The 23,770-nt window shown below is 49.2% G+C and overlaps 11 protein-coding genes across 11 annotated transcripts; 5 read left to right on the top strand and 6 right to left on the bottom strand.

Moving 5' to 3' along the window:
• Nucleotides 1–1,104: 1,104 nt before the first annotated feature.
• TRV_02665 (uncharacterized protein) lies at nucleotides 1,105–2,447 on the bottom strand (the record flags this gene model as incomplete). The annotated part of the gene is made up of 3 exons (XM_003023156.1): nucleotides 1,105–1,502; nucleotides 1,566–2,218; nucleotides 2,302–2,447. The coding sequence occupies 3 exons, from the start codon at nucleotides 2,445–2,447 to the stop codon at nucleotides 1,105–1,107; spliced, it is 1,197 nt and encodes a 398-aa protein (XP_003023202.1).
• A 2,209-nt stretch (nucleotides 2,448–4,656) lies between these two features.
• TRV_02664 (uncharacterized protein) lies at nucleotides 4,657–6,511 on the top strand (the record flags this gene model as incomplete). The annotated part of the gene is made up of 4 exons (XM_003023155.1): nucleotides 4,657–5,030; nucleotides 5,098–5,944; nucleotides 6,023–6,164; nucleotides 6,231–6,511. The coding sequence occupies 4 exons, from the start codon at nucleotides 4,657–4,659 to the stop codon at nucleotides 6,509–6,511; spliced, it is 1,644 nt and encodes a 547-aa protein (XP_003023201.1).
• Nucleotides 6,512–6,735: 224 nt separating this feature from the next.
• TRV_02663 (uncharacterized protein) lies at nucleotides 6,736–7,250 on the bottom strand (the record flags this gene model as incomplete). The annotated part of the gene is made up of 3 exons (XM_003023154.1): nucleotides 6,736–6,843; nucleotides 6,907–7,025; nucleotides 7,106–7,250. 3 exons carry the CDS (start codon nucleotides 7,248–7,250, stop codon nucleotides 6,736–6,738), a joined length of 372 nt encoding a protein of 123 aa, XP_003023200.1.
• A 484-nt stretch (nucleotides 7,251–7,734) lies between these two features.
• Nucleotides 7,735–8,208, top strand: TRV_02662 (uncharacterized protein; the record flags this gene model as incomplete). Its single annotated transcript, XM_003023153.1, has 2 exons — nucleotides 7,735–8,050; nucleotides 8,081–8,208. 2 exons carry the CDS (start codon nucleotides 7,735–7,737, stop codon nucleotides 8,206–8,208), a joined length of 444 nt encoding a protein of 147 aa, XP_003023199.1.
• Nucleotides 8,209–8,691: 483 nt separating this feature from the next.
• Nucleotides 8,692–9,405, bottom strand: TRV_02661 (uncharacterized protein; the record flags this gene model as incomplete). Its single annotated transcript, XM_003023152.1, has 1 exon — nucleotides 8,692–9,405. One exon carries the CDS (start codon nucleotides 9,403–9,405, stop codon nucleotides 8,692–8,694), a length of 714 nt encoding a protein of 237 aa, XP_003023198.1.
• A 481-nt stretch (nucleotides 9,406–9,886) lies between these two features.
• Nucleotides 9,887–11,200, bottom strand: TRV_02660 (C-type cyclin (Fic1), putative; the record flags this gene model as incomplete). The annotated part of the gene is made up of 4 exons (XM_003023151.1): nucleotides 9,887–10,103; nucleotides 10,154–10,711; nucleotides 10,808–11,006; nucleotides 11,041–11,200. The coding sequence occupies 4 exons, from the start codon at nucleotides 11,198–11,200 to the stop codon at nucleotides 9,887–9,889; spliced, it is 1,134 nt and encodes a 377-aa protein (XP_003023197.1).
• Nucleotides 11,201–11,829: 629 nt separating this feature from the next.
• On the top strand, nucleotides 11,830–12,033 carry TRV_02659 (uncharacterized protein; the record flags this gene model as incomplete). The annotated part of the gene is made up of 1 exon (XM_003023150.1): nucleotides 11,830–12,033. One exon carries the CDS (start codon nucleotides 11,830–11,832, stop codon nucleotides 12,031–12,033), a length of 204 nt encoding a protein of 67 aa, XP_003023196.1.
• On the top strand, nucleotides 11,830–13,314 carry TRV_02658 (uncharacterized protein; the record flags this gene model as incomplete). Its single annotated transcript, XM_003023149.1, has 5 exons — nucleotides 11,830–11,965; nucleotides 12,039–12,119; nucleotides 12,181–12,388; nucleotides 12,559–13,118; nucleotides 13,202–13,314. The coding sequence occupies 5 exons, from the start codon at nucleotides 11,830–11,832 to the stop codon at nucleotides 13,312–13,314; spliced, it is 1,098 nt and encodes a 365-aa protein (XP_003023195.1).
• Nucleotides 13,315–14,580: 1,266 nt separating this feature from the next.
• TRV_02657 (cell wall organization protein/glutathione transferase (Gto3), putative) lies at nucleotides 14,581–15,936 on the bottom strand (the record flags this gene model as incomplete). The annotated part of the gene is made up of 5 exons (XM_003023148.1): nucleotides 14,581–14,989; nucleotides 15,051–15,217; nucleotides 15,273–15,535; nucleotides 15,591–15,759; nucleotides 15,823–15,936. 5 exons carry the CDS (start codon nucleotides 15,934–15,936, stop codon nucleotides 14,581–14,583), a joined length of 1,122 nt encoding a protein of 373 aa, XP_003023194.1.
• Nucleotides 15,937–16,415: 479 nt separating this feature from the next.
• On the bottom strand, nucleotides 16,416–19,525 carry TRV_02656 (uncharacterized protein; the record flags this gene model as incomplete). The annotated part of the gene is made up of 3 exons (XM_003023147.1): nucleotides 16,416–16,554; nucleotides 16,624–19,414; nucleotides 19,462–19,525. The coding sequence occupies 3 exons, from the start codon at nucleotides 19,523–19,525 to the stop codon at nucleotides 16,416–16,418; spliced, it is 2,994 nt and encodes a 997-aa protein (XP_003023193.1).
• Nucleotides 19,526–21,306: 1,781 nt separating this feature from the next.
• TRV_02655 (uncharacterized protein) lies at nucleotides 21,307–23,664 on the top strand (the record flags this gene model as incomplete). Its single annotated transcript, XM_003023146.1, has 1 exon — nucleotides 21,307–23,664. One exon carries the CDS (start codon nucleotides 21,307–21,309, stop codon nucleotides 23,662–23,664), a length of 2,358 nt encoding a protein of 785 aa, XP_003023192.1.
• Nucleotides 23,665–23,770: the final 106 nt, after the last annotated feature.

The following is a 23,770-nucleotide window of genomic DNA, read 5'->3' as shown; positions in this document are numbered from 1 at the left end:
GCGTCCACTGCGGTTCTGGGAGAACCAGGCCGGACAGCATTGCCGCTGTGCAAAGCCAGTACGCCGAGATGGTCTCGCATGAAACGGTAGGCCTGTCTGATATTGTGCATAATTGCACCAGCTGGCCCCAGAGCACCACCGGCTTTGGCTGCTGGACTCAGTATCAGGACGTGGATGAAAGAGTCACCTTGGAGCTTAGAGGAGCCATTGGGGTATCAGGGTATGCAGAAACATGGCATTTGCCTGTTGCTATCGCTTTTCTGGAGATTTTTGGTGATTGCTGGTCCGGGGTATAAACGGAGCATCGTAGAGGCGCTTCTGGCTGCGGTTTGCTTGGAGCTGGAGTCTTAGCTGTTAGTTAACTAATAACATCCATGGATCCTAGTTAACTAACTAGTTATTGGGCGTGGAGGCCTTGACGTGCGATTCATGTAACTAAAGACAGTTAGATTCCTTCAGCTAGTTAGTTAACAACAAAGTGATCTGCAATGTTGGATTTCTTCCGTCTACAACTTGACGGTTGTTTCTAATAAAACTATCTGGTTAGTTATCATCTTATCTCTAGATTCCCGCCGTCCATGATGTCGTACGCCGTCTATCGTGTCGCCTCCGCCGGCCTACCACGCGACCACCACGCCATCTTCGTCGAGACCAGCGAGAACAGCGAAAAGACCGGCCATTTATTCCAGGTTACGGGGAATATATAGAACGGCATGTCCTTCGAGCAGAGACCTGAAGACCAGCCGGAGGCCTCGAGCTCGTTCGTCGGCAAGCAGGAGATCGGGACTGTTACGCACGCGAACTACCATCGGATTCAGGGGATATGCGAAGGCATTCCTCCACGGAAGCAGTTCGACGGTGCAAAGAGGCTTTATCCCAAGGAGCCCATCAGGCGATGTCAGGAGTGGACTGCTGAAGCCATACAAGCCTTGAAAGATGCTCAGGTGTTGGTGTGATGGAGCTGGATACCATACTATCCTCTGCAGATATAACGACCACTCGGTCCAGAAATATATCTACGGTGTACAATTTTGAATCTATCGTGTGCCAATTACGCCCAGGGAGACGGCAAAGTGAGCTCATTGACGCCGTGCTTTACTATTATCATGCAGTCGGGAAGTTTCTCTCGCACCGCTTCAGCATCACCATCTCAATAACCATACCAGGTCCAAAAGATGCGGCCACAACATGGCCCCGGTTCTTCTCATACGTCCGCAACCGATCAAGGACTGATAATATGGTTGGACTCGATGAATTTCCTCGGGTTTTATATATTTCTCGGCTCGCTCGAAGCTGGTCCTCCGTCAACTGCATTGTCTCCTGGACACCGTCAATCAGAGCTTTCCCGCCAGGATGCACCGCCCAATCGAAATCGTCTATGCTCAGATGCTTATCAACTGCAGATACTTGCTCTTCATACAATGGCAGCAGCTTATGGAACATCGGTCCAATCGCTCCCTTTGCATACATTGGAATATCTTTGCTCAAAACACTCCGAAAGCCTAGGAACGGTCAATATTTCCTCTACCACCGAGACATATCAGCGAGAGCATACATATACTTACCATATGGATCCGTATAGCATGTGAGGTTCTGCATAGTGTGCGGTATTAGAGCATTGTCCCATTCAATAAGTTCGAAAATCGGACTCGCATTAACTTCCTCCAATGCAGTCTTGTTGCACAGGATAAACGCTGCCGCTGCGTCCGAGAACAATGCCCCTGCTATGTTGACTTTACTGAGATCCGTACATTGTTCTGCCTCTGCCAGGTCATGCCGAACGTTAGGCGTGCAAAGCTCGCAGGCATACGCTAATATGCAAGCTGGTTTTCCGCGCATGGTTGCTCCGCAGGCAACCTGAGAAGCGACTCTCATAATAGACAATCCGCCAGCACATCCTACTCCATGGAGTAATATACGGCTTGTCCTCTCCGGCAGACCAAGCCTTTCATTCACAAGGAGGTCATACCCAGGATTCCCTTGGTTGGTACACGTTACACTGACAGTGTGTGTTATCTGCTCTGGAAGGACGCCCGCTTCCTTCATTGCTTTCATGCACGCTTGCACCGCGAGATCGACTCCATCCCGACGAAATAGCTCGTCAAGGTCAGCGATCGATGGCGGAACGGGGCCGCAGGCAAATCCAGTTTCATAAGATCGAATTGATGAGCGAGTTTCAATTCCTGTCGAGGCGTTGATTTGAAGCAGCTTTTGGAGACTATATGGTGATATCTCAAGAGTTAGCCATTGTTACTTTTTACGCTTTCGTGGAATGCTGCCTCGTCCTGCTTAATACCTTACCCAGGGCGCCGGATATCGTAAAACCGTCCGGCAAAGCAAGTTAGTTTTTCATGGTCGAGAAGATACGGCGGGTATTGCGACCCTAGACCAACTATGAACAGGCCTGGAGCCACAAGAGGACTGTTGGCGCATATAGAGGCAGGCATCATCCCAGATCAACGGCCTGCATGTTTTTTTTCGAAGTCGGGCTGAGTTGGGAATAAAATGAATACGAGAGGATTAAACCCCATCCCACAAACTCTGCAGCAAAATGCGCCTGGTCTAAGAAGCTATCTTCCCTCAGCCTCATGACGAAATCCCTGGCCTCATGCCTCTCACCCGCAAGCCACTTGAGTGTCGCGCATCTGCAGTTATTTTCGAAACGACTGATTGCCAATCATCTATGAAAGAGCACACTTATGGACATTCCATTCATATATATTGTCAACAGGAATCCTTTTGAAGCAGAGGCGGTCTATCGGTATACAGAGGCGCTCGCCTATCGTACTGTCTCTTTGAGACATGTTACTATTCTTTTCATCAAGGATTATAGACCGGGTTATTATGGAGAATGCTAGCTTCTTGAATTAGCGAGGTTCGCCCCTGGGAATCGAATACTCACTTATCACTTAAAAAGGGGATGAAGCACAACTCTCGAGATATCCTTAATGATGATAGTTGGTAGTATACGGTCGCATATACCACATCATATCGCCTGTTCGGTTTATGATAGAACGCAGCAGAGTCTCAAGAGCTCTTTCTCCAGGCCCAAGACAGAAAAATCACAGAGAAGTGCCAATAAAGAAAAATTTATGATTGTCCTATCCTGCTAGTTTCCGGAAGGTTCCTCTACAAGTATATAAAAACGCGTTAGGCATCAAGAATGAGAATTTTTCATCAACACCACTTGCTAGCATTGCACATTCATTCGAGGCTCATTGCTGCTCAACAAAAACGAACATTGACGCCGCTACAAAATTGCTTGAGAAGGCTCTAAAGACCTGCCAACGGCCCTTCCACAACGCCGAGGGCCTGCGTGCTCTTGTTGAACAGTCCATACGCTCAATGAAGACTGAATGGTAGGAAGAAGTCACCGCAGCTGAGAAAGAAGCAGTTAAGGCAGCAATGCTCAGCAGTCCCAAAGGGATTGCAACTCATTCGGGCCATTGGTACAACTGTTCAAACGGACACCCTGTAAGTTCATCTTGACCACACATACCAGTAACCTAAGATTTTACTTTGCTAACCAGTCATTTAGTTTGCAATCGGAGAGTGCGGAATGCCAATGGAGCTCGCTTGTTGTTCTGAGTGTGGTGCATCTATCGGTGGACGTAGCCACACTGCTGTCCAGGGGGTCATTCGCGCAACTGAGATGGAGGGTTGAACAGGCACAATGCAGTAACGTAGGATTACCAGCCACCGGCATAGCTTGTGCTCAGGTTGAAGACTGTGGAAGAGACTTAGATATGCTACTGCTCTTCACCCCTTTTTTTATGGATAGTTCCTTTCAACAATGAAAAAATGAAGACTTTTATAACTAACTACGAACCACTACCTATGCATACATCGTTAATTATCATTCTGGGCGTCTCGTTAATGGAGTTAATAGCGACCACGGCTGCTCAGAGAGGCCATTTGGTGGCTACTGGCTCCAGGTCCAGTTTGCAAAGGCTTTTGGTCTCCTGGGGTAATAAGTGTCGGAGTTTGGTAGTCCACAGCCACAGTTGATAAAGAAGGCTACCTTACTATTGAGAGCAGACAGCCGGAACACGATGGACTCTATACCCAAGCACATAGCGACTCAATAAGTTATGTCACAAATATGGCGTATTGAATGTTATCATCAGTCGTTCAAGATGGCCAAACACAGCTGGTACATGAAACGACGCGCCGGTGACTGCGCCCTGGCAGCTTCGAGCAGCTCCAGCTGGCCGATGGGCCGATCAAGCAGTCAGTTTGCGCTTGTTGATACCCCCGTGCAAGCAGCATTTGATAGACCCGGCTAGTTACAGGCAGCTTTAGAAGACTCGGGGGCTAGTTACTACGGAGGAAGACCAGTCGACAGCGCGGAAGGCGCGGTTGGTGGCTGCAAAGCAATGATATCCAAAACATCCGCCCTTCTTGCATCTGAAATGATTTGGACGCCAGCTACAAGACTCTCAGCTACACCGACCAGCAGCTGATCCATCAGTCAGTTTGAGTCTGCAATGGTCCCTCGGCTGCAATCCATGGGGGCGTCTTCCTCTGACGCGGAGACGCCCATGAAAGTCCTTTCGAAGCTGCCTTTGGAGATATGGGGATTGATCATGAGCCAAGTGAGTCCTACCGACTAGATATACAACGACATTTTTATCTATTCTGGCTTGTGAGTAACCGATGGCTAACCAACGGGCAAAGATACGGCACCAAAAGGACCTACGAAACCTCTGTCTGGCCTGCAAGTTCCTCAATAACCTCGCTCTTCCAGCCCTATACGACCATGTAACCGTCAAGCATCCTAAGCTCACTACGTATTACGGACTAAGCGGTACATTACCAGCCCTGATTGAACAGCTACCACTGCAACACTTAAAGCATACAAGACATCTCTCCTTCACCCGTCAAGAGTTACTCCTGTTGCCTCCGTCTCCAATGAGTGACAGGGGTGACAGTAGAGACACCATCACATCACAGGAGTTCAGGAGGCGGATTATGAAGGCCATCATTACCCTAGTTCTAGCCATTCCTCGGGACGGCCTACGCTCCTTCAGGTATTGTCTTCTCTCCCACTCTACTATACTAGTCATCTCCTGGTCTGCTAAATTCAATTCTGTCTAGCTGGGAATTGGGGCCGTGTCTTCCCGGTGAAATATTTAGCAGTGAGCGAGGATTGCTCGCCAACCAACGGCAGATCAAGAGTATCAATTTAGTTGCTTGCGTGATGTATGAGGAGACACTTGGCTTTCCGATGGATATCTCCCACCTCCGCAATCTCCGTTCTTTGAGATATACATCGCTGTGGCATCTGAGAGATCTCAAACTGGTACAGAGGCTTTTCCAGTTGCGCCACCAACTCACTACATTGGAGTTACAAATAGGCCCGGAGGATCTAAAAATTGACATTTTGAACTTCGGCACTCCTGATATCAAGATTTTGCTCTTGGGTAGCCAGGAAGTGAGAGAGACTCAAGCTTTACTCAACCTTGAAACACTATCACTGGGGATATCTCTCAATCAGATGGAGGCAGATATTGTATCTGCACTGAATTTTGACTGCCTACGCTGCTTGAAGCTACACAATTGCAATGGAACATCTACTTTCCTTGATGCTCTAAGCAATTCTACCAAACCTTTAAGATTGGTGTCGTTTCAACTCAAGTTTGTTCCACCTAGCCTTGATCCTAGAAGCCCTGAAATTCTGTCTGCTGCTCTTGCAAGTTTCCTTATGGCATTTCAAACACTCGAAGATCTCTACCTTTCGATACCACGTATTTCCCTCGAAGCCATTGAATACCGAACTATACAGAACCACTATCCAGCGCTTCGACGCCTGCTCCTTCATGGCACCATTCGGCTAGAAGACCCTTCATCGTATCCCGTGGAAATTTCAGATAACCTCTTTTATCCCTTACTGATGGGCTCTCCGGTAGAGTGCATCTCGCTGAGAATGCAGCTTAGAATACCAGTGAGTGTAAAGCCCAGGATTTAATGCATCTTACTTCCATAGTGCTTTTTTTACTAACCACTGTCTGTCCGCAATTAGATTGAGAAATGGCAGAGGCTGTCTCCAAGACCGTCGTGCAGGTTGTTACAAATTCGACGGGCAGGATTTCGTGAGAATATAACGGACGATAATTCGGGAGGCGTAGGTCAATTATTTTATGGAGAAGGGGTGTGCTTGGACGGTAAGACTATGTACCCCTGAACAGTACCAATATACTACAATTATCTATACTAACCTTCCTAAATAGATGACGATATACCTACCGTGGAGGATTTAAGGAAGTCGGGCAAGGCTTCAATCTTATCTCTGCTTGAGTTTGCAGAATGGGCATTCAGCGACGATGGACTGCCTAAGCTCCAGGTTCTCGTATGGGGACCGCTCACTGGCGATACAGTCTTTAAGAATTCACAGATGTATTTCTGCAGAAGTGAAGACACATTCAAGTCACTGACTCGAGCAGATCACTATGCTTGGGATATTGTGCAGGAAAATACGGATATGTTGAACTTTACATACCCAGTTATATAAGGAACCCAAGCCAGAAAACCCTGAACTGATAGCAGGGTTGAATGTCGGCACAAAGCCTTTCGATGCAATTTGCCCAGCCATTGCTATCCTAAAGTAGAGACGGGGAGCATGCACGCATTATTCCGCCTGGACATGATATATACATTTTTACACATATTACTTATCCCCAGCCCGAAAACAGGGAATGCACCCTATCCTGCCTAACTTTTGTCCCGTATAACCACTCACTTAGAAGCCCCCTTAGTCTCCTTATTGATAGTCCTCGCCTTGCGCACTTCCTTTTCCATCTGTTCCGTCTCCACGCTGTCTACCTCTCCTCTATCGGCTTTGACCTAAGTAATTACTGTTAGTTGATCCCATTATAGCCCGCAGGAGGAGCTAGGTGTAAAACGTACATCTGCCTCACTGCTGCTGGCAAGGCTATTATTCCACTTCCCATGGCCCTCCTTGTGTTTGGACAAGTGTTCATGCTTCTCCCTCTCGACTTCGGAAGATACTTCCTGTGTATCTCGGTCTGTTTGGATAGCCAGCTAGTTAGTTACTGAACTAGTTTTATTTGCAGACGGATACGTGCATAGGGCTGGGTGGACGTACGTCTGTCTTCCTCCTTCAGGGCTCTGTAGGACGGAGACGAGTGGAATAGATATGCCTGGGTAAAGGCAGGTCTAGTGAGAGAACAGAGCTGGAATCTGCTGCCTCTGAGCATGGAGGAGCGAATGGTGGATGTGATGGGTGCCATTGTAGTAGTTGTGATAGTGGCAGTGTATAGTAGTAGTGTATAGTAGTGTATAGTAACGGGGTGAGTTGTTTGTCTCGAGATGTAGCAGAGATATAAGAGCAAAACGGCCAACGCAAGAATGTATGACGAATTCTACCACCTTCTTCCAATCGGCCCGTTTGTGTAAGTCAGCAGCAGCAAGGACCCGGTCAATTAATGGAGTCGATAAGTTCCTGGTTTTCTTGATACACGCGAGAGGCTGCTGGGTTGGAGAGATGTTCTGCGCATCCGAGGTGTGACGTCATAGGCCTCTGGGGCTGAGATCTTGGTACACCTACACAAAGTGTGGAAGAAGATAAAAGACGAAGTAGAATGTTCATTGTATTATTTATTCAGCGCCCTAACAGGCAGGCGGTCTTATTTTTTCTTTTCTGTCCTTTTCCTTTGCATGTCCACTTTTCCGTCGAGTCCTTTTTGGATGGAGACCGGAGGATATTAATGAAGAATGTTCAACGAGACAAGAGAAGAGAAAGCGGGTAGAGGAGAATTAAGGAGAAAAAAGGAAGAGAGAGAAAAAAAGAGAGACAGAGAAATAAATAATAGTAGATGGGAAGACAAAAAATGTGGCAGGCAGAATACACTTCTGTTGAAAAAAGAGAAGAAACCAAGAAGGGAGGAGACGAGTATATATGATATGGGTAGAAAAAGGATGCAACCAACCGACCAACCAGCCAGCCAACAACGACAACAACAACACCCGAGTACAGCAACAGACACACCATCCATCCATCCGACCGACCGACCGACCGTCCATCCGGGGGGTAGTTTTTTATAATGTAATATGTATGTAGGGGAGGGAGATGAGTTCAACAATGAGGAACCGACAAAAGGCAACAACACGACGACGCAGCCGGCGTTCTATCATCAGGTAAACGACAACCAAACCAACGACGAGTATCCGGTATCCAGTATCCAGTAAGTGGGCAAGTAAGTAATCCAAGAGATAATGGTATAAACAGCAAATATTTTTGAGTTCGAAAAGGGGGGGGAATTCGAAAAAGGTCTTTTTTTGAGAAGTGAAGTCGAGAAGTGAAGAAGTGAAAACAAGGGCATGAAAACACCGACCATTCCTCCAGTTCCGCCAGTCCGCTCCGTATATGTATTGTATGTAGTATAAGTATAGTGTTGGCATATCGTTAAGAAAAGCGATGATTTGCAGTATAAAAAAAATAGAGGTCGAGGAAAAAGATACACGCCGTCGCTCAGCCCGTCGAGAGAGATGAAGAATAGGATAAGGAAAATGGTAGCAGAAAACGAGGTCTTCGTCGATTACCGAAAAAAATCCGTATAGATGGTATAGTGTTGTTGATGCAAGGAAAATAAACTGGAATTAGCGAGCGAGAGACGATTCGTCATGGCGTGAAGGAAAAAAAGAACGTATGAGAGAGTGGTGGAGGTCAATCTACCACTCCCGTCTGGTAGGACTGGAGACTCGCATGCCGGTGCTCGGGTTGACAATGGGGATGGCATTCCGTGTCCTGACGGCGGCGGGCTGATGGATCTTGCCCATCATGCCCGACATGGCCATGTGCCCGCCCATGCCGTTGATGTGGTGTTGCTGCATGGGGTGAATCTGGTGCTGCGAGGGAGACGAGTCCGGCGAGGCACTGCCCAGCGAGCTACGGTCCGAGGCAGCCAGGGAGTGGATGGACTGCAGGTCGTCCTCGGTCAGCAAGTTGGGGCAGAACTCGAGGTCGTCGTCGAGGTCAAAGGAGCGTCCGGCCTCGAAACGGGCCCGGAAGGCGGTGATGGCAGGAGCCTCGACGAGATCCCGCATCGACTTGACGCCGCGGAACTGGCGGGAGCTCGAGGACGAGGCAGAGGCAGTGGATGGAGCGGGAGCTGTCGAGGGGGTGGTGAGCGAGCTGAGGGTCGAGGTGGCGCCGGCGTTGGACGGGGTGAGCCGTTGTCGACGACGGTGGTGATGCTGGTGTTGGTGCTGGTGCTGATGTTGATGTTGATGCTGATGCTGATGCTGGTGCTGGTGATGCTGGTGGTGAGACATGGTGGCTGCTGTCGCTGCTGGCAGGTGTGTTGGCGGCGCCGGGTGTTGCTGGTGGTGGTGGTGTTGTTGTTGGTGTTGTGGGCTGTGGTGGGCGAAGAATAGCGCAGACATAGGGATGACTCGACACAGATCGACTGGAGAGATGAAAATAAACGAGTAAGAAGGGTAAGAAGAGTAAGAAGAGGCAAAGAAGATGCAAAGAAGAGGCAAAGAAGATCAGAATATCGAGAGTATCAAGAGTATCACGAAGATCGAGATGGAAAAAGTGACGAAGTTGCGAAAGTCGAAGAAAGTCGAGAAAGTCGAAAGAGGGAAGCGAAGGCGGTGAAAGCGGGCGAACGAGCGAAAAGCGAAAGAAAAAAAGCAAGAAGTGGATTCTGCCGCTAGGCCTGAACCAGAAATGCCGATCGATGCAGCGCTATGGAGCGTGACTTCGGCCGCCATACAAATTACTATGGTAACAGAAGTCCCTTTGCATGGCAGCGCATACCCTTGCATCATCGTCCGCCTGACCAGCCCAGCGACCCAGCGGACCCAGGGGGTACTTCGGCTCTCCTACGCTCTTACATACAGACAGAAGTATCTCCGGATTTTAGCGCCGAGTTTCATCCATTAATAGCACTGCAGCAGTGACAGCGACGAGACGCAGGCTGCAGGTCGAAACATGTACATGCAGAGGCCCAACGCCAGCGCCAGCCTGCTCCTCCTGCTCCTCCTCTCGTCTTCGTCTTCGTCCCTCGTCTTCGTCCGCTGTCTGGCTGGCGTCTGCAGCTGCTACTTGTCGAGAAACCTCCCCCGCACGTAGCGGCCTATCGCCTCCCGCAGGCCCTTCTCCCCGTAGCCCTCCCACACCTCATACAGCGCCACCATCTCCTGCGTGCATTCCACCACGGCCTCGATCGACACCTCGCTGCCCGCCAGCCACTCGACGACCTTCTGCACCCGGCCCCCGTCGCCCATCCCTTCTCGTATGCCCGCCGCCATCCCGGCAGAACTTGTCGTGCCTGTTCCTGGACCGGTGCCAGTGCCGGTGCCGGTGCTGGCGCTGCTGCTGGCGAGGGTGCCTGGGCCTACTGCCCCTGTGCTGATAATGCTGCTAGTGATGCTGCTGCTGGTGGTGCTCGTTCCCGGCTTAAACACCACAGCCACAAACACCGCCATCACCGCAATGACGTGCGGTGGCTGGAGCAGCGGCAGGTCCGTCAGGTAGCTGTCGTTCACCACCGACCAGGCCAGCGCGATCTCGTCGGAGCTCAGCGTCAGCCCCGAGCTCGCCGTGTTGGTCATTGTCGACGAGAAGTCCGAGAGCGTCCGGTACGGGTGGTGCACGATCAGCTGCGAGTTGAGCTCGCTGATGAGCCAGAACTCGCACTCGCCGACCTTTGCACTGTCGCTCAGTATGAATTCTACCGTATAACTAGTTATTAGATACACTCTGTGGTACTCCGTAAACATAAATAGATGTAGATATAACCTACCCGGCCATAGTCCTCTAGCCTCCGAGACGACATACTTGATATGCTGCGGACACTCCTCCGTCTTGCAGGCAAGGTAGAATGCCGTCGTCAGCAGCAGATAGGGGTTCGTCCGCCGGATGCTGACCTTCGTCAGGAAGCGTTTCACATATACTTGGGCTGTTGCTAGAGCCTGCTGCCGGGTGTTCATCCGCTTCCCCAGCTTGATCAGCTCTGCTCCCGTCAGCACACACTGCCCTAACTACTACTCGAGCTCATCAGACAGACGTACGCTGGTTTATGTAGATGTTGACCAGCCGGTGGTCGGGCAGCGGATACTGCGCAATGAAGGCCCGGTCTGCCTCGTCCAGCGCTGCCCGCGTCTCCGCCAGCTGCTCGCGGTCAAACAGCCAGAACCGCCGCTGCGTCGAGGTCCAGTAGTTGGCCGCCATGCATCCTCAGCTTCAGCCTCGCATTCATCTACTCTCTCTCTCTCTCTCTATCTTATTTCTTTCTTTATTTCTATTCTATCTCTATATTTTATGTCGTTTTCGTCCTTTTTGCGTTGTTGATAAAAAATGATTACTAAGCTTGGTAAATGACGTAAGCCTCCAGCCAATCAGAGGCCGCCAATACAAAAACAACCAAAAGGGCGACGAAGACAAGTCGAAAAAGCATCAGAAAAAGCACTTCAAGCAACGCCGACTTCACCGTCCGCATCTTCAAGCCAGACAAGCGAGCAGATGATACTGCTGGACACCGTCTGCCGGGGTAGAAGAACCGCCGACACTGCTATCCCACCGCCTCGCCGCGCCGTCTGATGTGCAGCCCACTCGAAAGGACTTACAACTGCGGCCCGCACCGCCGGCAAGAGCCTGGATGCGTCGACCTGCGAGCTCTCTCTTCGTAGCAGACTGAGGCCAGCCGCTCGTCTACTTGTTGCTGTCTGCTACTGTTGCACTCGCCGTTGCCATTGGTACGTCCGGTGCCGTCAGCTCGTCTGCAGTTTGTGTGCCGGTTGGGAGCGCAGGCTTGAAACCGGTGCCCTCTTACATAGTTGCTCCACCATTCCCTATCAACAATGCCCCAGGACGATAACGAGGGCACGCGAGAGCGAGATGAACGCATAGAACGTCTCTGGAGCTCGCTGGATACGCGTGGAGAAGGGCAGGTTGATTTCAAGGGGTTCAAAAAGGGGCTGAAGAAGATCGATCACCGTATGTTACTGTCTTCTGCTGCTGCTGCTGCTGCTGCTACTGTTACATCATATATTGATATTCCCTGATATAGCTCTAAAAAATGCCGACGACCTGCTATATGACATTCTCAAAGCAATAGACACAAGCCAGGATGGCCGAATCCAGTATTCCGGTGCGTTGACATCCTCTAGATCTAGTAGTAGAAATGCTGACCATGGCGTGGGGGAGGCCAGAATTCTACTCCTTCGTTAAACAGGCCGAAAATCAGCTATGGCGGCTCTTCCAAGCTATCGACCACGATAAAAACGGCCATCTCGACAAGCAGGAACTGAAAGATGCGTTCGTCAATGCTGGCTTGACCGTACCGAGCTCCAAACTAGATCAGTTCTTTGCCGATGTAGACACAAACAGAGACGGGGTCATCAGCTTCGACGAGTGGAGGTATGTCCTCCCTATACACCCTCATTTATCCACTGCCACCACCACGCTGCTAACACACCAGAAGAGACTTTCTCCTCTTTCTCCCCGACACCCATAACCTCCGTTCGGTTATATCGTACTACTCCGCAACCGGCACCCTCAATCCCGAAGGAGACGTGCACATTAACAAGACTCTGCAAGGATCAGGTAGTTATAGCTCCTCAACCCCCCAGTTTTCCTTCCATCCATTCCACCGCGAGTTCAGCCTCCATCACACCAATCCTCTCCAAGACATATTCCCTCCACCTTCACCACAACTCCCGCCTGATCCAGCCCAACACCCACACACACACACACACCGAGATCTTTTGTTTTGCGCCTCCTTATAACGACCACCATAAAATAGATCAGGGATTAGAAGTGGAACTAGAGTTCATCACCGTCCCTTCTCTCGTCAGATTATGGCTGTCGTACCGCTACCTAGAAGAAGTATTGACCGAAACCACCCCCCATGTAGGCTACTTCCTTGCCGGCGGGATGGCCGGCGTTGTCTCCCGAACCGCTACCGCGCCTTTTGATCGGTTGAAGGTCTACCTCATCGCTCAAACAAGTACGAACAGCGCGAAGAGTGCAGCCATCAACGCAGTCAAGGCCGGTGCGCCGGTTAAGGCCGTGGGGTGGTTGTCTTGGCCTATCGTCGAGGCCACAAAGGAGCTATGGCGTGCTGGAGGCATCAGGAGTCTTTTTGCCGGTGCGTTTCTCCCCATCTCTATACTCAGCGTAGAGCTGTATAGTCCCTAGTCCTGGCGGACAATTGACCATATTAATTCATAGGAAATGGTCTGAATGTCGTCAAGGTCATGCCCGAGTCAGCTATCAAGTTTGGTGCATACGAAGTGAGCTTTTCTGCACCACCTCCTGCATGCTTGCATGCACAACTTAGCTGACTTATTTCAGGCTTCAAAACGCTTTTTCGCCAGTCTTGAAGGCCATGGTGACACGAAGAATTTGCTACCCATCTCACAATTCCTATCCGGTGGCATTGGTGGCATGATTTCCCAGTATGGATCCCTGTGCCACAGCTATCCTCTAATCCCTGCACAAAAAAAAATGCCACTAACTAAGAATTCTAGATGCTGTGTCTACCCGCTTGATACCCTAAAATTGTAAGGCTGCCAATATCACCGCTTTCTTTTAGTTTCTTGTCCCTAACACCCACCCCCTTTAGCCGCATGCAATGTGAGACCGTCCAAGGTGGCCTGCATGGCAATCAACTTATATACTCCACTGCCTCTAAAATGTGGCAAACAAACGGCATATCAGGCTACTTCCGAGGTCTCCCCCTCGGCTTACTGGGGATGTTCCCATTCGCCGCCATCGACCTTATGACTTTCGAATATCTAAAATCAACCCTGGTATCACGCAGTGCGCGACTAGCTCACTGCCACGAATCTGACGTGCAGCTAAGCAACTTCTCAACTGGAGCCATCGGTGCATTCAGCGGTGCATTGAGCGCGTCCATTGTTTACCCACTTAACGTGCTGCGTACTCGGCTCCAGGCCCAGGGTACCGTGCTGCATAAGCCCACCTACACCGGCATTGTGGACGTGACTGTACGCACGGTGCGGAGCGAAGGCGTCTACGGTCTCTTCAGAGGACTTACGCCAAACCTGCTAAAAGTCGTCCCTTCTGTATCGATCAGCTATATTGTCTATGAAACCTCAAAGCGGTTGTTCGGCCTATCTTAAGGATCTCGGCATTCCACGTTTCACGACCCACGACACGTCCATCTATCTACCCACCTACCCACCCAACCTACTATACCCACACTCGGCCTCATTTCCATTCTCATCATGTCGGCCCGACCTGTAAGTTCACTTCACTTCATTTCGTTAGCATATATCCGGCGCGCTTTTCAAGGGCTATGTATGTTGTTTGGTTCCTGCTTTTACATGCCATTCTACCATCCTTGTGCTTGGGTACATGCTCCATTTAACCTGGATATTTCCCATTTTTCAACCTATGCAACTGGCTCACTAGCCGAGCCATTTCATTTGTGCCTATTTCCAATCTTGTATCATGACATCTTGTTTATTAAAAAAAAAAAAAAGATAAAGATAAGAGATATAAAGGGCACTCAGCCGTGCCGATTTGATATGACATGCCATTAGTTACATATATACTTCCCGAGGCTGTAAAGCCATCACCTCACCTCACTTCTTGACAGCATTAACCTCTTCATCCTTATGCATGATATCTGGCAATGGTCCAACAGGAGTAATGCCAAACGGATTAATCTGTCCATGACTCTTGGTATAATGCTTCTTGATATGTTCGAACTGTGTCGTCTCCCCAAACGCCGGGATGTCCCAGTACAAGTGCCTCAGCCAGCGATGAATAGCCGGATATCCAGACCTAATATCACGAATATTTGTCTTAAAGTGCTGCACATATACGGGGTCGAAGCGGATGATGGTCGTGAACAGCCTAATGTCTACCTCTGTGATATCTTTGCCGAAGTAATAGGGCGTAGAAGGGGAGTATGTCTTGGACAGGTGTTCTTCGATTCTGTCGAGGGATGAAAAGAGTGGCGTGATTGATTTCTCATACGCTTCCTGGGTGCTGTTTTCATCCCTCGTTAGTAACCACTTGCTCGATTAAAAATGGGTGAAGGTAGACATACGTTGCGAATCCACACTTGTACACGCCGTTGTTGACGGTGTCGTAAATCCATTCATTGGCAGCGTCAATGTCCTTCTCCAATGCCGCGGGAAGCAGGTCGACGCATTTATATTTGTCGTCCAACAGGCCGTCAAATTCATGATAGAACATGCGAATTATCTCCGAGCTCTATACCTGGCGTTAATAAGGGTGCCCGCACCTCGGAAAATAAAGATGGTCTCACCTCGTTGCTGACAATCTGTTTCGTCTTCTTGTCATATAGTGTCGGCACCGTGAAGCGGCCCTTGTACTCTGGGTCAACAGAGAAGTAAATCTCACGCAGATGAGAGTACCCATTCAATGGTTCGGCCGTCACATTTTCACCCGGCACATTCTCGTCAGAGGTAACGAATCGCCATCCCTTCTCTCCCATATGCCAATGGACAGCCGTGTAGGGGATGATATCTTCCAACCCTTTCAACTTCCTCGTGATAAGGGTTCTATGAGCTACAAACAGTCAGTACAAATGTATTATGCGAATTGAAACGATATGCCAACGTACCCCATGGGCAAGCGTAGGAGACGTAGAGATGATATCTGTCTTTCTCCGGCGGGAACTGAGCTCCGGGCTTGCTGGAGATCCAATTCCTAAACGCCGACTGTCCGCGCTTGAATTCTCCAGACTTGTCATTTGGATTCACCCAGGAAGTGATCTTTACGTCGTTTCCGGTCTGTCAAAGGTCAGCATCACCCTTCTCCCCAGTATCCTGCGTAGGGCTATAACTACTACGAACCGCCATGCTGCGAGTTGATATCGATAAGAACTTCTTGGCTGACGTCAGCGGGGTAGAGGGCGCTTTGAGCGTGTAGATCAGGTTGAAGCCGGTGGGACGAAGGGCAGAGATCATAGCATGAAGAGGAGATGAAGAAAGGGAGTGGGATTGAAGATATCAAGAGGGAGAAGCTTGATATCTTATATACTTGGTTGCTGCCAATTTACTTTTATCCAACTATTTAACACACTCTTGGACGAGGGGGAAAGGCCGGGAGTCTAGACGTGATGACAAATGCTCGAGTAATGCTTATTTTGCTCGCTTCGTCCGGATGTTTTAAGTTGTTTCGCTTACGGCTCCATGACTGAGCATGGCGGAAGCATTATACATCCAGCTGTTATATGTAGAGGCGTACAAGGTGCTTGCGGGATCGATATGGATAGAATATTCTATTACTCTGGCTACTATCCGGCCAGAGGTGACCTATCTACGGTTCATCCTTAGGTACATGGAGCAATAAAGCATGCAATAAAAGCATGTGCAAAAACGACACCTTTTTATCTGGGTTTCCCATTTTCATTCATTGTTTTTCTTATGGTCATTTGATTAGGGAGCTACTTGTCAAGCTTGAGCATGACATAGGGAGCTTCGACTTCCTCGCCATCGGGAGTCTCGGGGTGTATTTCAATAATCACGCTCTTCTGGTGGTCAGGGATCGGCTTGCGGCTGATCTCTGCAATCAGCTTGCTCATCCTGTTGAGCGAGACGTTAGTAAATCGTATCTTAAGTGCTTAATCAGGTCAACTATTGTTTTAAACTTACTTCATGGGTAGACGATCCTTGACCTTTGCAGGTGGGTAGAAACTGGCATATAGCAGGCTGACGCCAGAGCTGACCATAACAATCTCTAGACCCTGCTTCTTGAAGTGGTCCAGGAACTCCTGGAGAGTGACATCTTCAATCTCGAAGCGGTCCCACAGCTTGTCCAAGACAACTTCACCGTTTGGACCGTTGTACTTGGTCTTGGGACTGGCAATCGGCTCACTGAAGCCGAAGAAGGGAAGCGCAAGGTTGATGAAACCGTTCTTGTATCTCTCGATATCCTGGTTGTTGTCAATGACCTTGTAAAGCTCGAGGATCACCAATCCAGTCACCAGGGCAGTGGTGGTAGCAATAGCTGGAATAATCTTTCCAGCGATGAACTTGGTGTTGTGCCTGTCGGCAGGTTCAATCTCATAGTTTTCTGCACGCAGGTTGCTGGCAGCAGTGATGAAGTCGATATGGTGGTTTGTGTCGTCGTCCTTTTCAAACTCAACCGGCTCAAGTTTAAATCCGGCAAGGGTCTTGGGGTCGGGAAGAGAGCTGACGAGCTTGTTGATTTCTTCATTGTCATCAAACGAAGTTGGCTGTGCCTCCGGCTCTTCATTATCATCGGCCTGAATCTTAACACCAGATGAGGGAGTGAATTCTGGAATGATCATATCATCAGTCACCTTGCGGTAATGATCCTTATCAACACCAGGGTTCTTAATGTTGTAGTTGAAAGCATGAAGATTGGCGGCAGCAATGATATATGCAAGGTGGGTATCATTCTTGGAGTCAAACTTCAATGGGGTTGGCGCGCGCTTTGGTCCAGACCAGAAAGGAGCACCGCTAGCAGTGACCGAGTCTCGAGGGAAGTTAAATAGGAGCTGTTGAATGGCGTTGTTGTAGTACTTCTCGAACTGGTGTCTGGCCCAGACAATACAGTCATCGAAACTAAGTGGTTTCTCGGTAACCAGGAAATCGCGGAGGTTCTCCAAGGTCTGCTTCTCAGATCCACCCTGCTTCAAGGTACGCTCAATGTAGCCTGGCTGTGTAAGATATTGGTTTACAACCTCGGGAGGTCCAGCAAATAGAGACTCGAAGATATCTCTCGCCCAAGCGATAGTATGCTGAATCTGGTTGGGGAAACTTCTCAAGGTGCACATTGGGAAGGACTTCTCCGGTGGGTCGTGGGAGCTGGAGTATGACTCGGTGAGTCGTGGAATGATAACCTGAGTGTTTCCCTTGGTTCCGAGGGTACCGCTCTCAAGCAAGGGCTTTCGGAAGAACACACAGCGTCTGTCAACGTATGTACGGGCGTCAACATTGTCAAGGGCGTTAGTAACTCCGTCAAGCTTGGCCCAGAAGTCTTCGTTGAAAATATGCTCGGAGTCGGCGCCAACTCGTTCTTTCAAGGCGGTAATCTTTCCCTTGAGGTCAGGATTCATTGCCTGAACAGCGGCGGCAGCACAATCGCTCTTCAGCTTTCCGACATCAGTAGTACGGAAGAGGAATTGTCGGTTAAGGTTACTCTTTTCAATTTGGTCCATATCCGTGACGGTGATCTGACCCCCAGGACCCGTGCTGAGACCGATCATGGCCCAGTTCTTGAGCATCTCGCAACCGATTGCACCAGCTCCAACAAGGAACTCGTTGATGTTTGCCAGCTTATCTTGGAATTCCTGGCCGAAAACAGCGATTTGACCGTCGTATCTTGAGTTTCTTGGAGCACAAAGTTCCTCTGATCTCTTGATTGTGGTTGGAAGTGACTCCAGGGAGTCAAAGTACATCCACTGGACAATTGGGTTGAACTTGCCGGAGACAGCTTTCAAGACCTCCTGAGCGGCCAGTCCACCGAAGAAAGCAGCCATGGGGGACAGGTCTCCCCGAGCCTGGTAACTCAATTCACGAATAAGCTTCTCGTCAATCTCAACCTTCTCCTCGCCTTCGCCAGCAAACTTCTGGACAAGAGCAATGACCTCCTTTGCATCTCCTTCATGATGAGGTCGGGGAAGTTGATTCTTGTGAGTTTCGGCGAACAGGTGTAGCGCCTGGACACCAAGATGGATCTGTGCTGGTCGGTCGAATTTGGCAAAGTCAGAGATGACAAGTTCCGGCTTCTTAAGTTGTTCACTGAACGGTTGGAAGTCAATGAACTTAGGCATCTTGACCTGAGTATAACGGCCGCCACTTTGGTAAGTTCCGAGTCCGCTCACGTCTCCAATGGAGAAGGTAAATGGTCCCTTAACTGTAACCTTCCTAGGCTCGGAGTTATTGAGGGCTTCCATTCCACGAACTTCAGTGAAGGTGACATAATCTCCATCTTCAAATCCGTGTCTGGTATCATCAAGAGCAGAGACCAGCCCTTCCTCGTTGATTCCGGCAACAATTCCAGTCAATGGATTCTCGCCTGTAGCATCTCCGACTGTGAAGTTCTTGCCGAAGTCGGTGAAGATATAACCGAATAGGCCAAATGTATCGGCAATAACCACATATATCCCGTTCTCATGGCAGAATTCGGCAATTAGTTTTTGATCTTTGAGAGTTGTGCTGGTAAGAACCACGATCTGGAATCCCTTTAACTTCTCAAGGTCCTCAGTAAGGCTCTGTCCAGGGAGAACAGAAACTGGAGTATAAGCGTTGAGCTCTGCAACACGGGGAGCCGTAACTTCAGCTCGAGGTTTGCCAACATCCTCTGGCGTAAGGAAGAATTGCGAGGAGAGGTCAGAGATGGCGGCAGGTGCGGGGTCGAATAGGGTCAGTGATTTAACGCCAGCCAGGGCAATATTCTTAGCTATTATATTGGTTCCTAGTTAGTTATAGGCACTTAATGATCTGAATGTTGAGAATACACACCTATCTCAACACCGAGACCTCTTAGACCGACAATGAGAACGTTTGATGAACCCATCCGCTTCATTGCTTCGTGTCCGAGGACGTATCTAACAGTATGGTAAGTTTAATCCTTCTCAAAACCAGCAAAATAAATACCTACAGCTGTCTGCTATAGAGTGATTCATCGATCTCCCCATGTTTGACCTTCTCCACCAGCTCCGGGCTATCCACCTGCATCTTGGTGTCCTGTAGATTAAGTATAACGTGTTAGTTGGAAACTTGAAGGACGAGAAACGTAGCAGAAACTGAAGAAGCTGTAGAAGCAGCGGGATATGTAATATATGCCAGTATTCCAGTGATATGAAAACCCAGAGGGGAATAATAAGCATGAATAAGGGAGCTCACAGTCATGATTTTCTTGTCGTTTCGATCTACTTGGCTGTTGGAGGCCTTGCGTTTCCGAATTTCCAGGTCACTAGCGCGCGAGGAAATTGTGAAAGAGGAAGGTGAAAGCCTTGCTAGAGAGCAAGGCCTTCGATATGGCTTTAGAAGTGGAGGATGAAGGCCTTCACGGCGTCCCCTGCGGGTGTCTATAGAGATGCGGGGAGGTTGGAAGTAGTAGTTTGTAGCTGGTAAGCAGCTGGAATGTCAAGCTACCCGCTCGAGAAGAGGCTCTTTTATAAGGGAAAAGCAAATAACAGGGTAAAAAAACAGCTGTAATATCTCCTGCAGCGTCGAGCGAGCGTCTGTTGTCTTCCTGATATTCAGCGAGTTGATGTTTCTTTTCTGTTGTTTCTTCGACTTTCGCTGGGGCTTTTGATGACGATGCTGAGTCAGCAAGGCAGAAGTTGGTCAAGAAGCCAAAAGTCAAGGAACGAAAGTCGATATCAACTTTCGGAGAGAGAGACAAGGACGAGACGGCGGGATGGCTGGCTCATGGCGGTCTTTGTCATGGCCCTTAGGAAGGTGACTGGCTGTACTACATGACGTTTAGTGGTCAAGATTGCCCGGAAAGAACATGGCTAAAGGGGCCGTAGCTGAAGCTGTTCGATGGTCCTTGACATCCCTGTGCCATGGATATAGTTAACATATTCAAAATACTAACATCGATAGCTTGCTTTTTGTTGATAGGCTGCTTCATTTGCGTCTGGTATATACCATTCCAGCTGTAAGAAGCTGACCAGCGTTTACACCACGACACGAATGATATACCAGAATTGAGCCAGACTTGATTGATAATGAGGGATAGTTACTGACAGCCATGTCTTAACTACCGCACTCTCAGGGAAATTATATCATTTGCGACTGCAGCAGATGTCAGTCCAGTTCGATATCGGGAAGCCATGCGGCTCTCTGTTCTGGGCTTCCATATATTGATCCACGTTACCATGTACTCTGATGTGCATTTAGCTGACTCAAATATTCTTATCTCCCCGCTCTCCGTAACCATGCTAGCTGCGCAAAGTATCACAATTTATTCTACTATCGTGTTGTGCTTAATTGATGTAGCTGAACTATTTATATTTGCGGCTAAAAATAAGCTTTACGCGCTTTATTCTTATTATTGGACCAAAAAGCGACAACAAACGCCAAATACAAACAACAACATACAGCCTTCAACACCCTTCGAACATATCGCAAGAAATGCGAATATAAAATCCCCAGAATACTCCTGGATGTGTCGATTCGAGCTTCTGGGCTGCTGTATTTTGTTTTGGCACCGTTTGAAGTCGGCTTGGAGGGACGAGGTGCCTCCAAGGTACTATCGCCACATTAAATACCTATACTCCTCTACGCGATAAATAGTGATTTATCCCACTGCTAAATCCCATCACTCATCAGGTCTAAGGATTTCCCGGATGCAGAATGCTCCACGAGATCCTCCTCTCCCTGTCCGGTCAGCCGTCCCCTATCTTCGAGCAGTCAGCGAAGGACCGCGGAGCTCCCCAAGATGGTTTTCCACTCCTCTCGCCCCAAGAAAAGGCGCTGCTCGAGCCAATTGCGCGTCTAGGCCAACTTCATAGCCTCTTGAGAGCGCACGCGGAGCTTATATCTTCCTCTCACCCATCGACTGTCTGCCGTGCTGTCTCCACGACCATATCTACGGAGTATTTGGGCAATTTTCAGGAAAAGATACTGGAGGTGGAACAGGCGATACTTGGAAGAGATGCAGGTTATGTCGGCGGCTATGGGATAGTACCGCTCTCCACTATCGTAGGAGAGTTTTTTCCTTGGGTACGGAAGCTAGAGTGGCTTTGGGAGACATCGCAATTTATGCTCCCGTACGTGGACAAGAACGCGAAGTCCAAGGGAACACCTGTTGGAAAGGGATGTACGGGAGCTGCCCTCCTCGACTACCTTCGAACGGAGTCGCAGACTGGATACACGGATGTGGAGGAGATATCTCTCGGCCTTATCAGAGCTGCCGAAACAGCCTGGATGCGACAACTCTCCGTTTTCATACTATATGGACAACTTCCGTCTCTAGGACGAGAGGATTTCTTTATTCAAGAAAAGCTGTCAAATGGTGACCGGCGCACCAATACGGGAGACTTTATACTTCGACCTGAGCTCGTTCCCAAATTTGTGTCACGTCCGACAGCTACCTCCATCTTGTTTGTTGGACGGTCCCTAAGTCACATACGTGCTCGAGGAAAGTTTCCGGCCGGGGAGGAAGCGAAGCATTCATCTTCTCAAATGACACTTCACGGGGAATTTATCCGATGTCTCTCCTCGTTATCATCCCCAATATCAATGATCAACCTGGCTAACGCGGTCTCGGAAATACGACTTGCTCTTTCTCATACAGTTCTCTCGCAACTCCTGCCGCTACATAAAATAATGGAGGTCCTATCGTTATTGCACAACTTTCTCTTGCTTGGGAGGGGCGAGTTTGCCATGGCTCTGGTGTCTCATGCAGATGAAAGGATATCAACCAAACACAAACGAACCTACCAGGCTACCTCGATAGAAGAAACTATGGATGTCCTAACCCTCAAAGAAAGTGAAGTGGCTACGGTGCTTACCCAAACATGGACAGAATTATACTCAATTCCTAACGCCGAAGACCCAGTGGATGACGAGCTGGATTTGGCCCGATCTCTGTTGCGACTGTCAATAGAGAAGGACTCATCGATAAGCAAGAATATGAAGTCTGCGAACCAGGCCCTTTCATACATATCCGATGTTAACTTTTCTGATATTTTGCTCGGCTCACCAACAACCTTATCTCTCCATGTCAACCCACCCCTGGACCTCTTTCTTGCTCCATCGGATATGATTATCTATTCCAAGATCCATTCATATCTGCTAGGCATCCGTCGCGGACAGATGCGACTTGGTGACTTGTGGAAACGAACATCCCTTAGACGGGTTCATCCTTCGCCATGGGGCCCACCAATGAGCAACAAACCCGGCGGTCAGGCAAACCTCAAGGTGGGCAGAGAAAGACAGAAGAAACGGGCGGCTTTGATGCGTCGCGTTTGGGCTTCTGGAAGTGCAGCCTTGTTTGTCTTCTCAGAGCTCGGTAGTTACCTCCAGGGCGAGGTAATTAGCAGCTCCTGGCGTCATTTCAACGCCTGGCTAAATGGCGGCCGCCCTCAAAGTTCATACGGACAAGGCTCTCGGCCCGGAACAGCCTCTTCATCCAATGCATTTTATCATTCTCATGATCCCGAGACAATAAACATTGCACATCGCACCTATCTTACCCACCTAATTCAATCCCTTTTCCTGACGGATGTCCCATTTACCCGTACCCTACGGTCCCTTATCTCGCATGTCGACCGCTTTGTCTCCCTCCTTGGCCAACTGCAAACAATTCAGCAGAATTTGGACCTTGAGACAGACGAAGGTGTCTTTGACTCACTGCAAGACTACGCCCAAGATGAGACAAGAGTATGGGCTGAAGTATCGGCTGCACGTACCAATCTAGAAAGCTCCATGACAGAACTGATTGCTAGGTTACGTGATATAGATGATCACCGTACCACAAAAGGAGCTACCTCACTTGATATTAGCACCAGGCATTCACTCCCAGAACTTCGTTGGGTCAATGGAAACGAGGAGACAATGCGTGGCAGGCTTGATAATAATGTTTTTGTGCCGTGGAGAGCTGCGGGGGTAGATCGACTGCTTATGAGGCTTGAATTCGGCGGGGCTAGTGCCGAGGATCATGGCGCTGATACGCTCGATTTTGGTGGAAATACGGTATTTGCGGAATAGGGGCTCAGTGTCATGGCTATAGAATCGTTTATTTGGCGTCTTATAAAGGGGGAATGGAGGAAAGGTATTCCAGACGGCGGATTATAGTCTACGTGGTACGAATGAA

The sequence above is a fragment of the Trichophyton verrucosum genome (genome assembly GCF_000151505.1).
Source record: "Trichophyton verrucosum HKI 0517 chromosome Unknown contig00232_1.f1.exp, whole genome shotgun sequence".
NCBI classification, from domain to species: Eukaryota; Fungi; Ascomycota; class Eurotiomycetes; order Onygenales; family Arthrodermataceae; genus Trichophyton; species Trichophyton verrucosum.
This window is presented reverse-complemented; position numbering and strand designations above follow the sequence as displayed.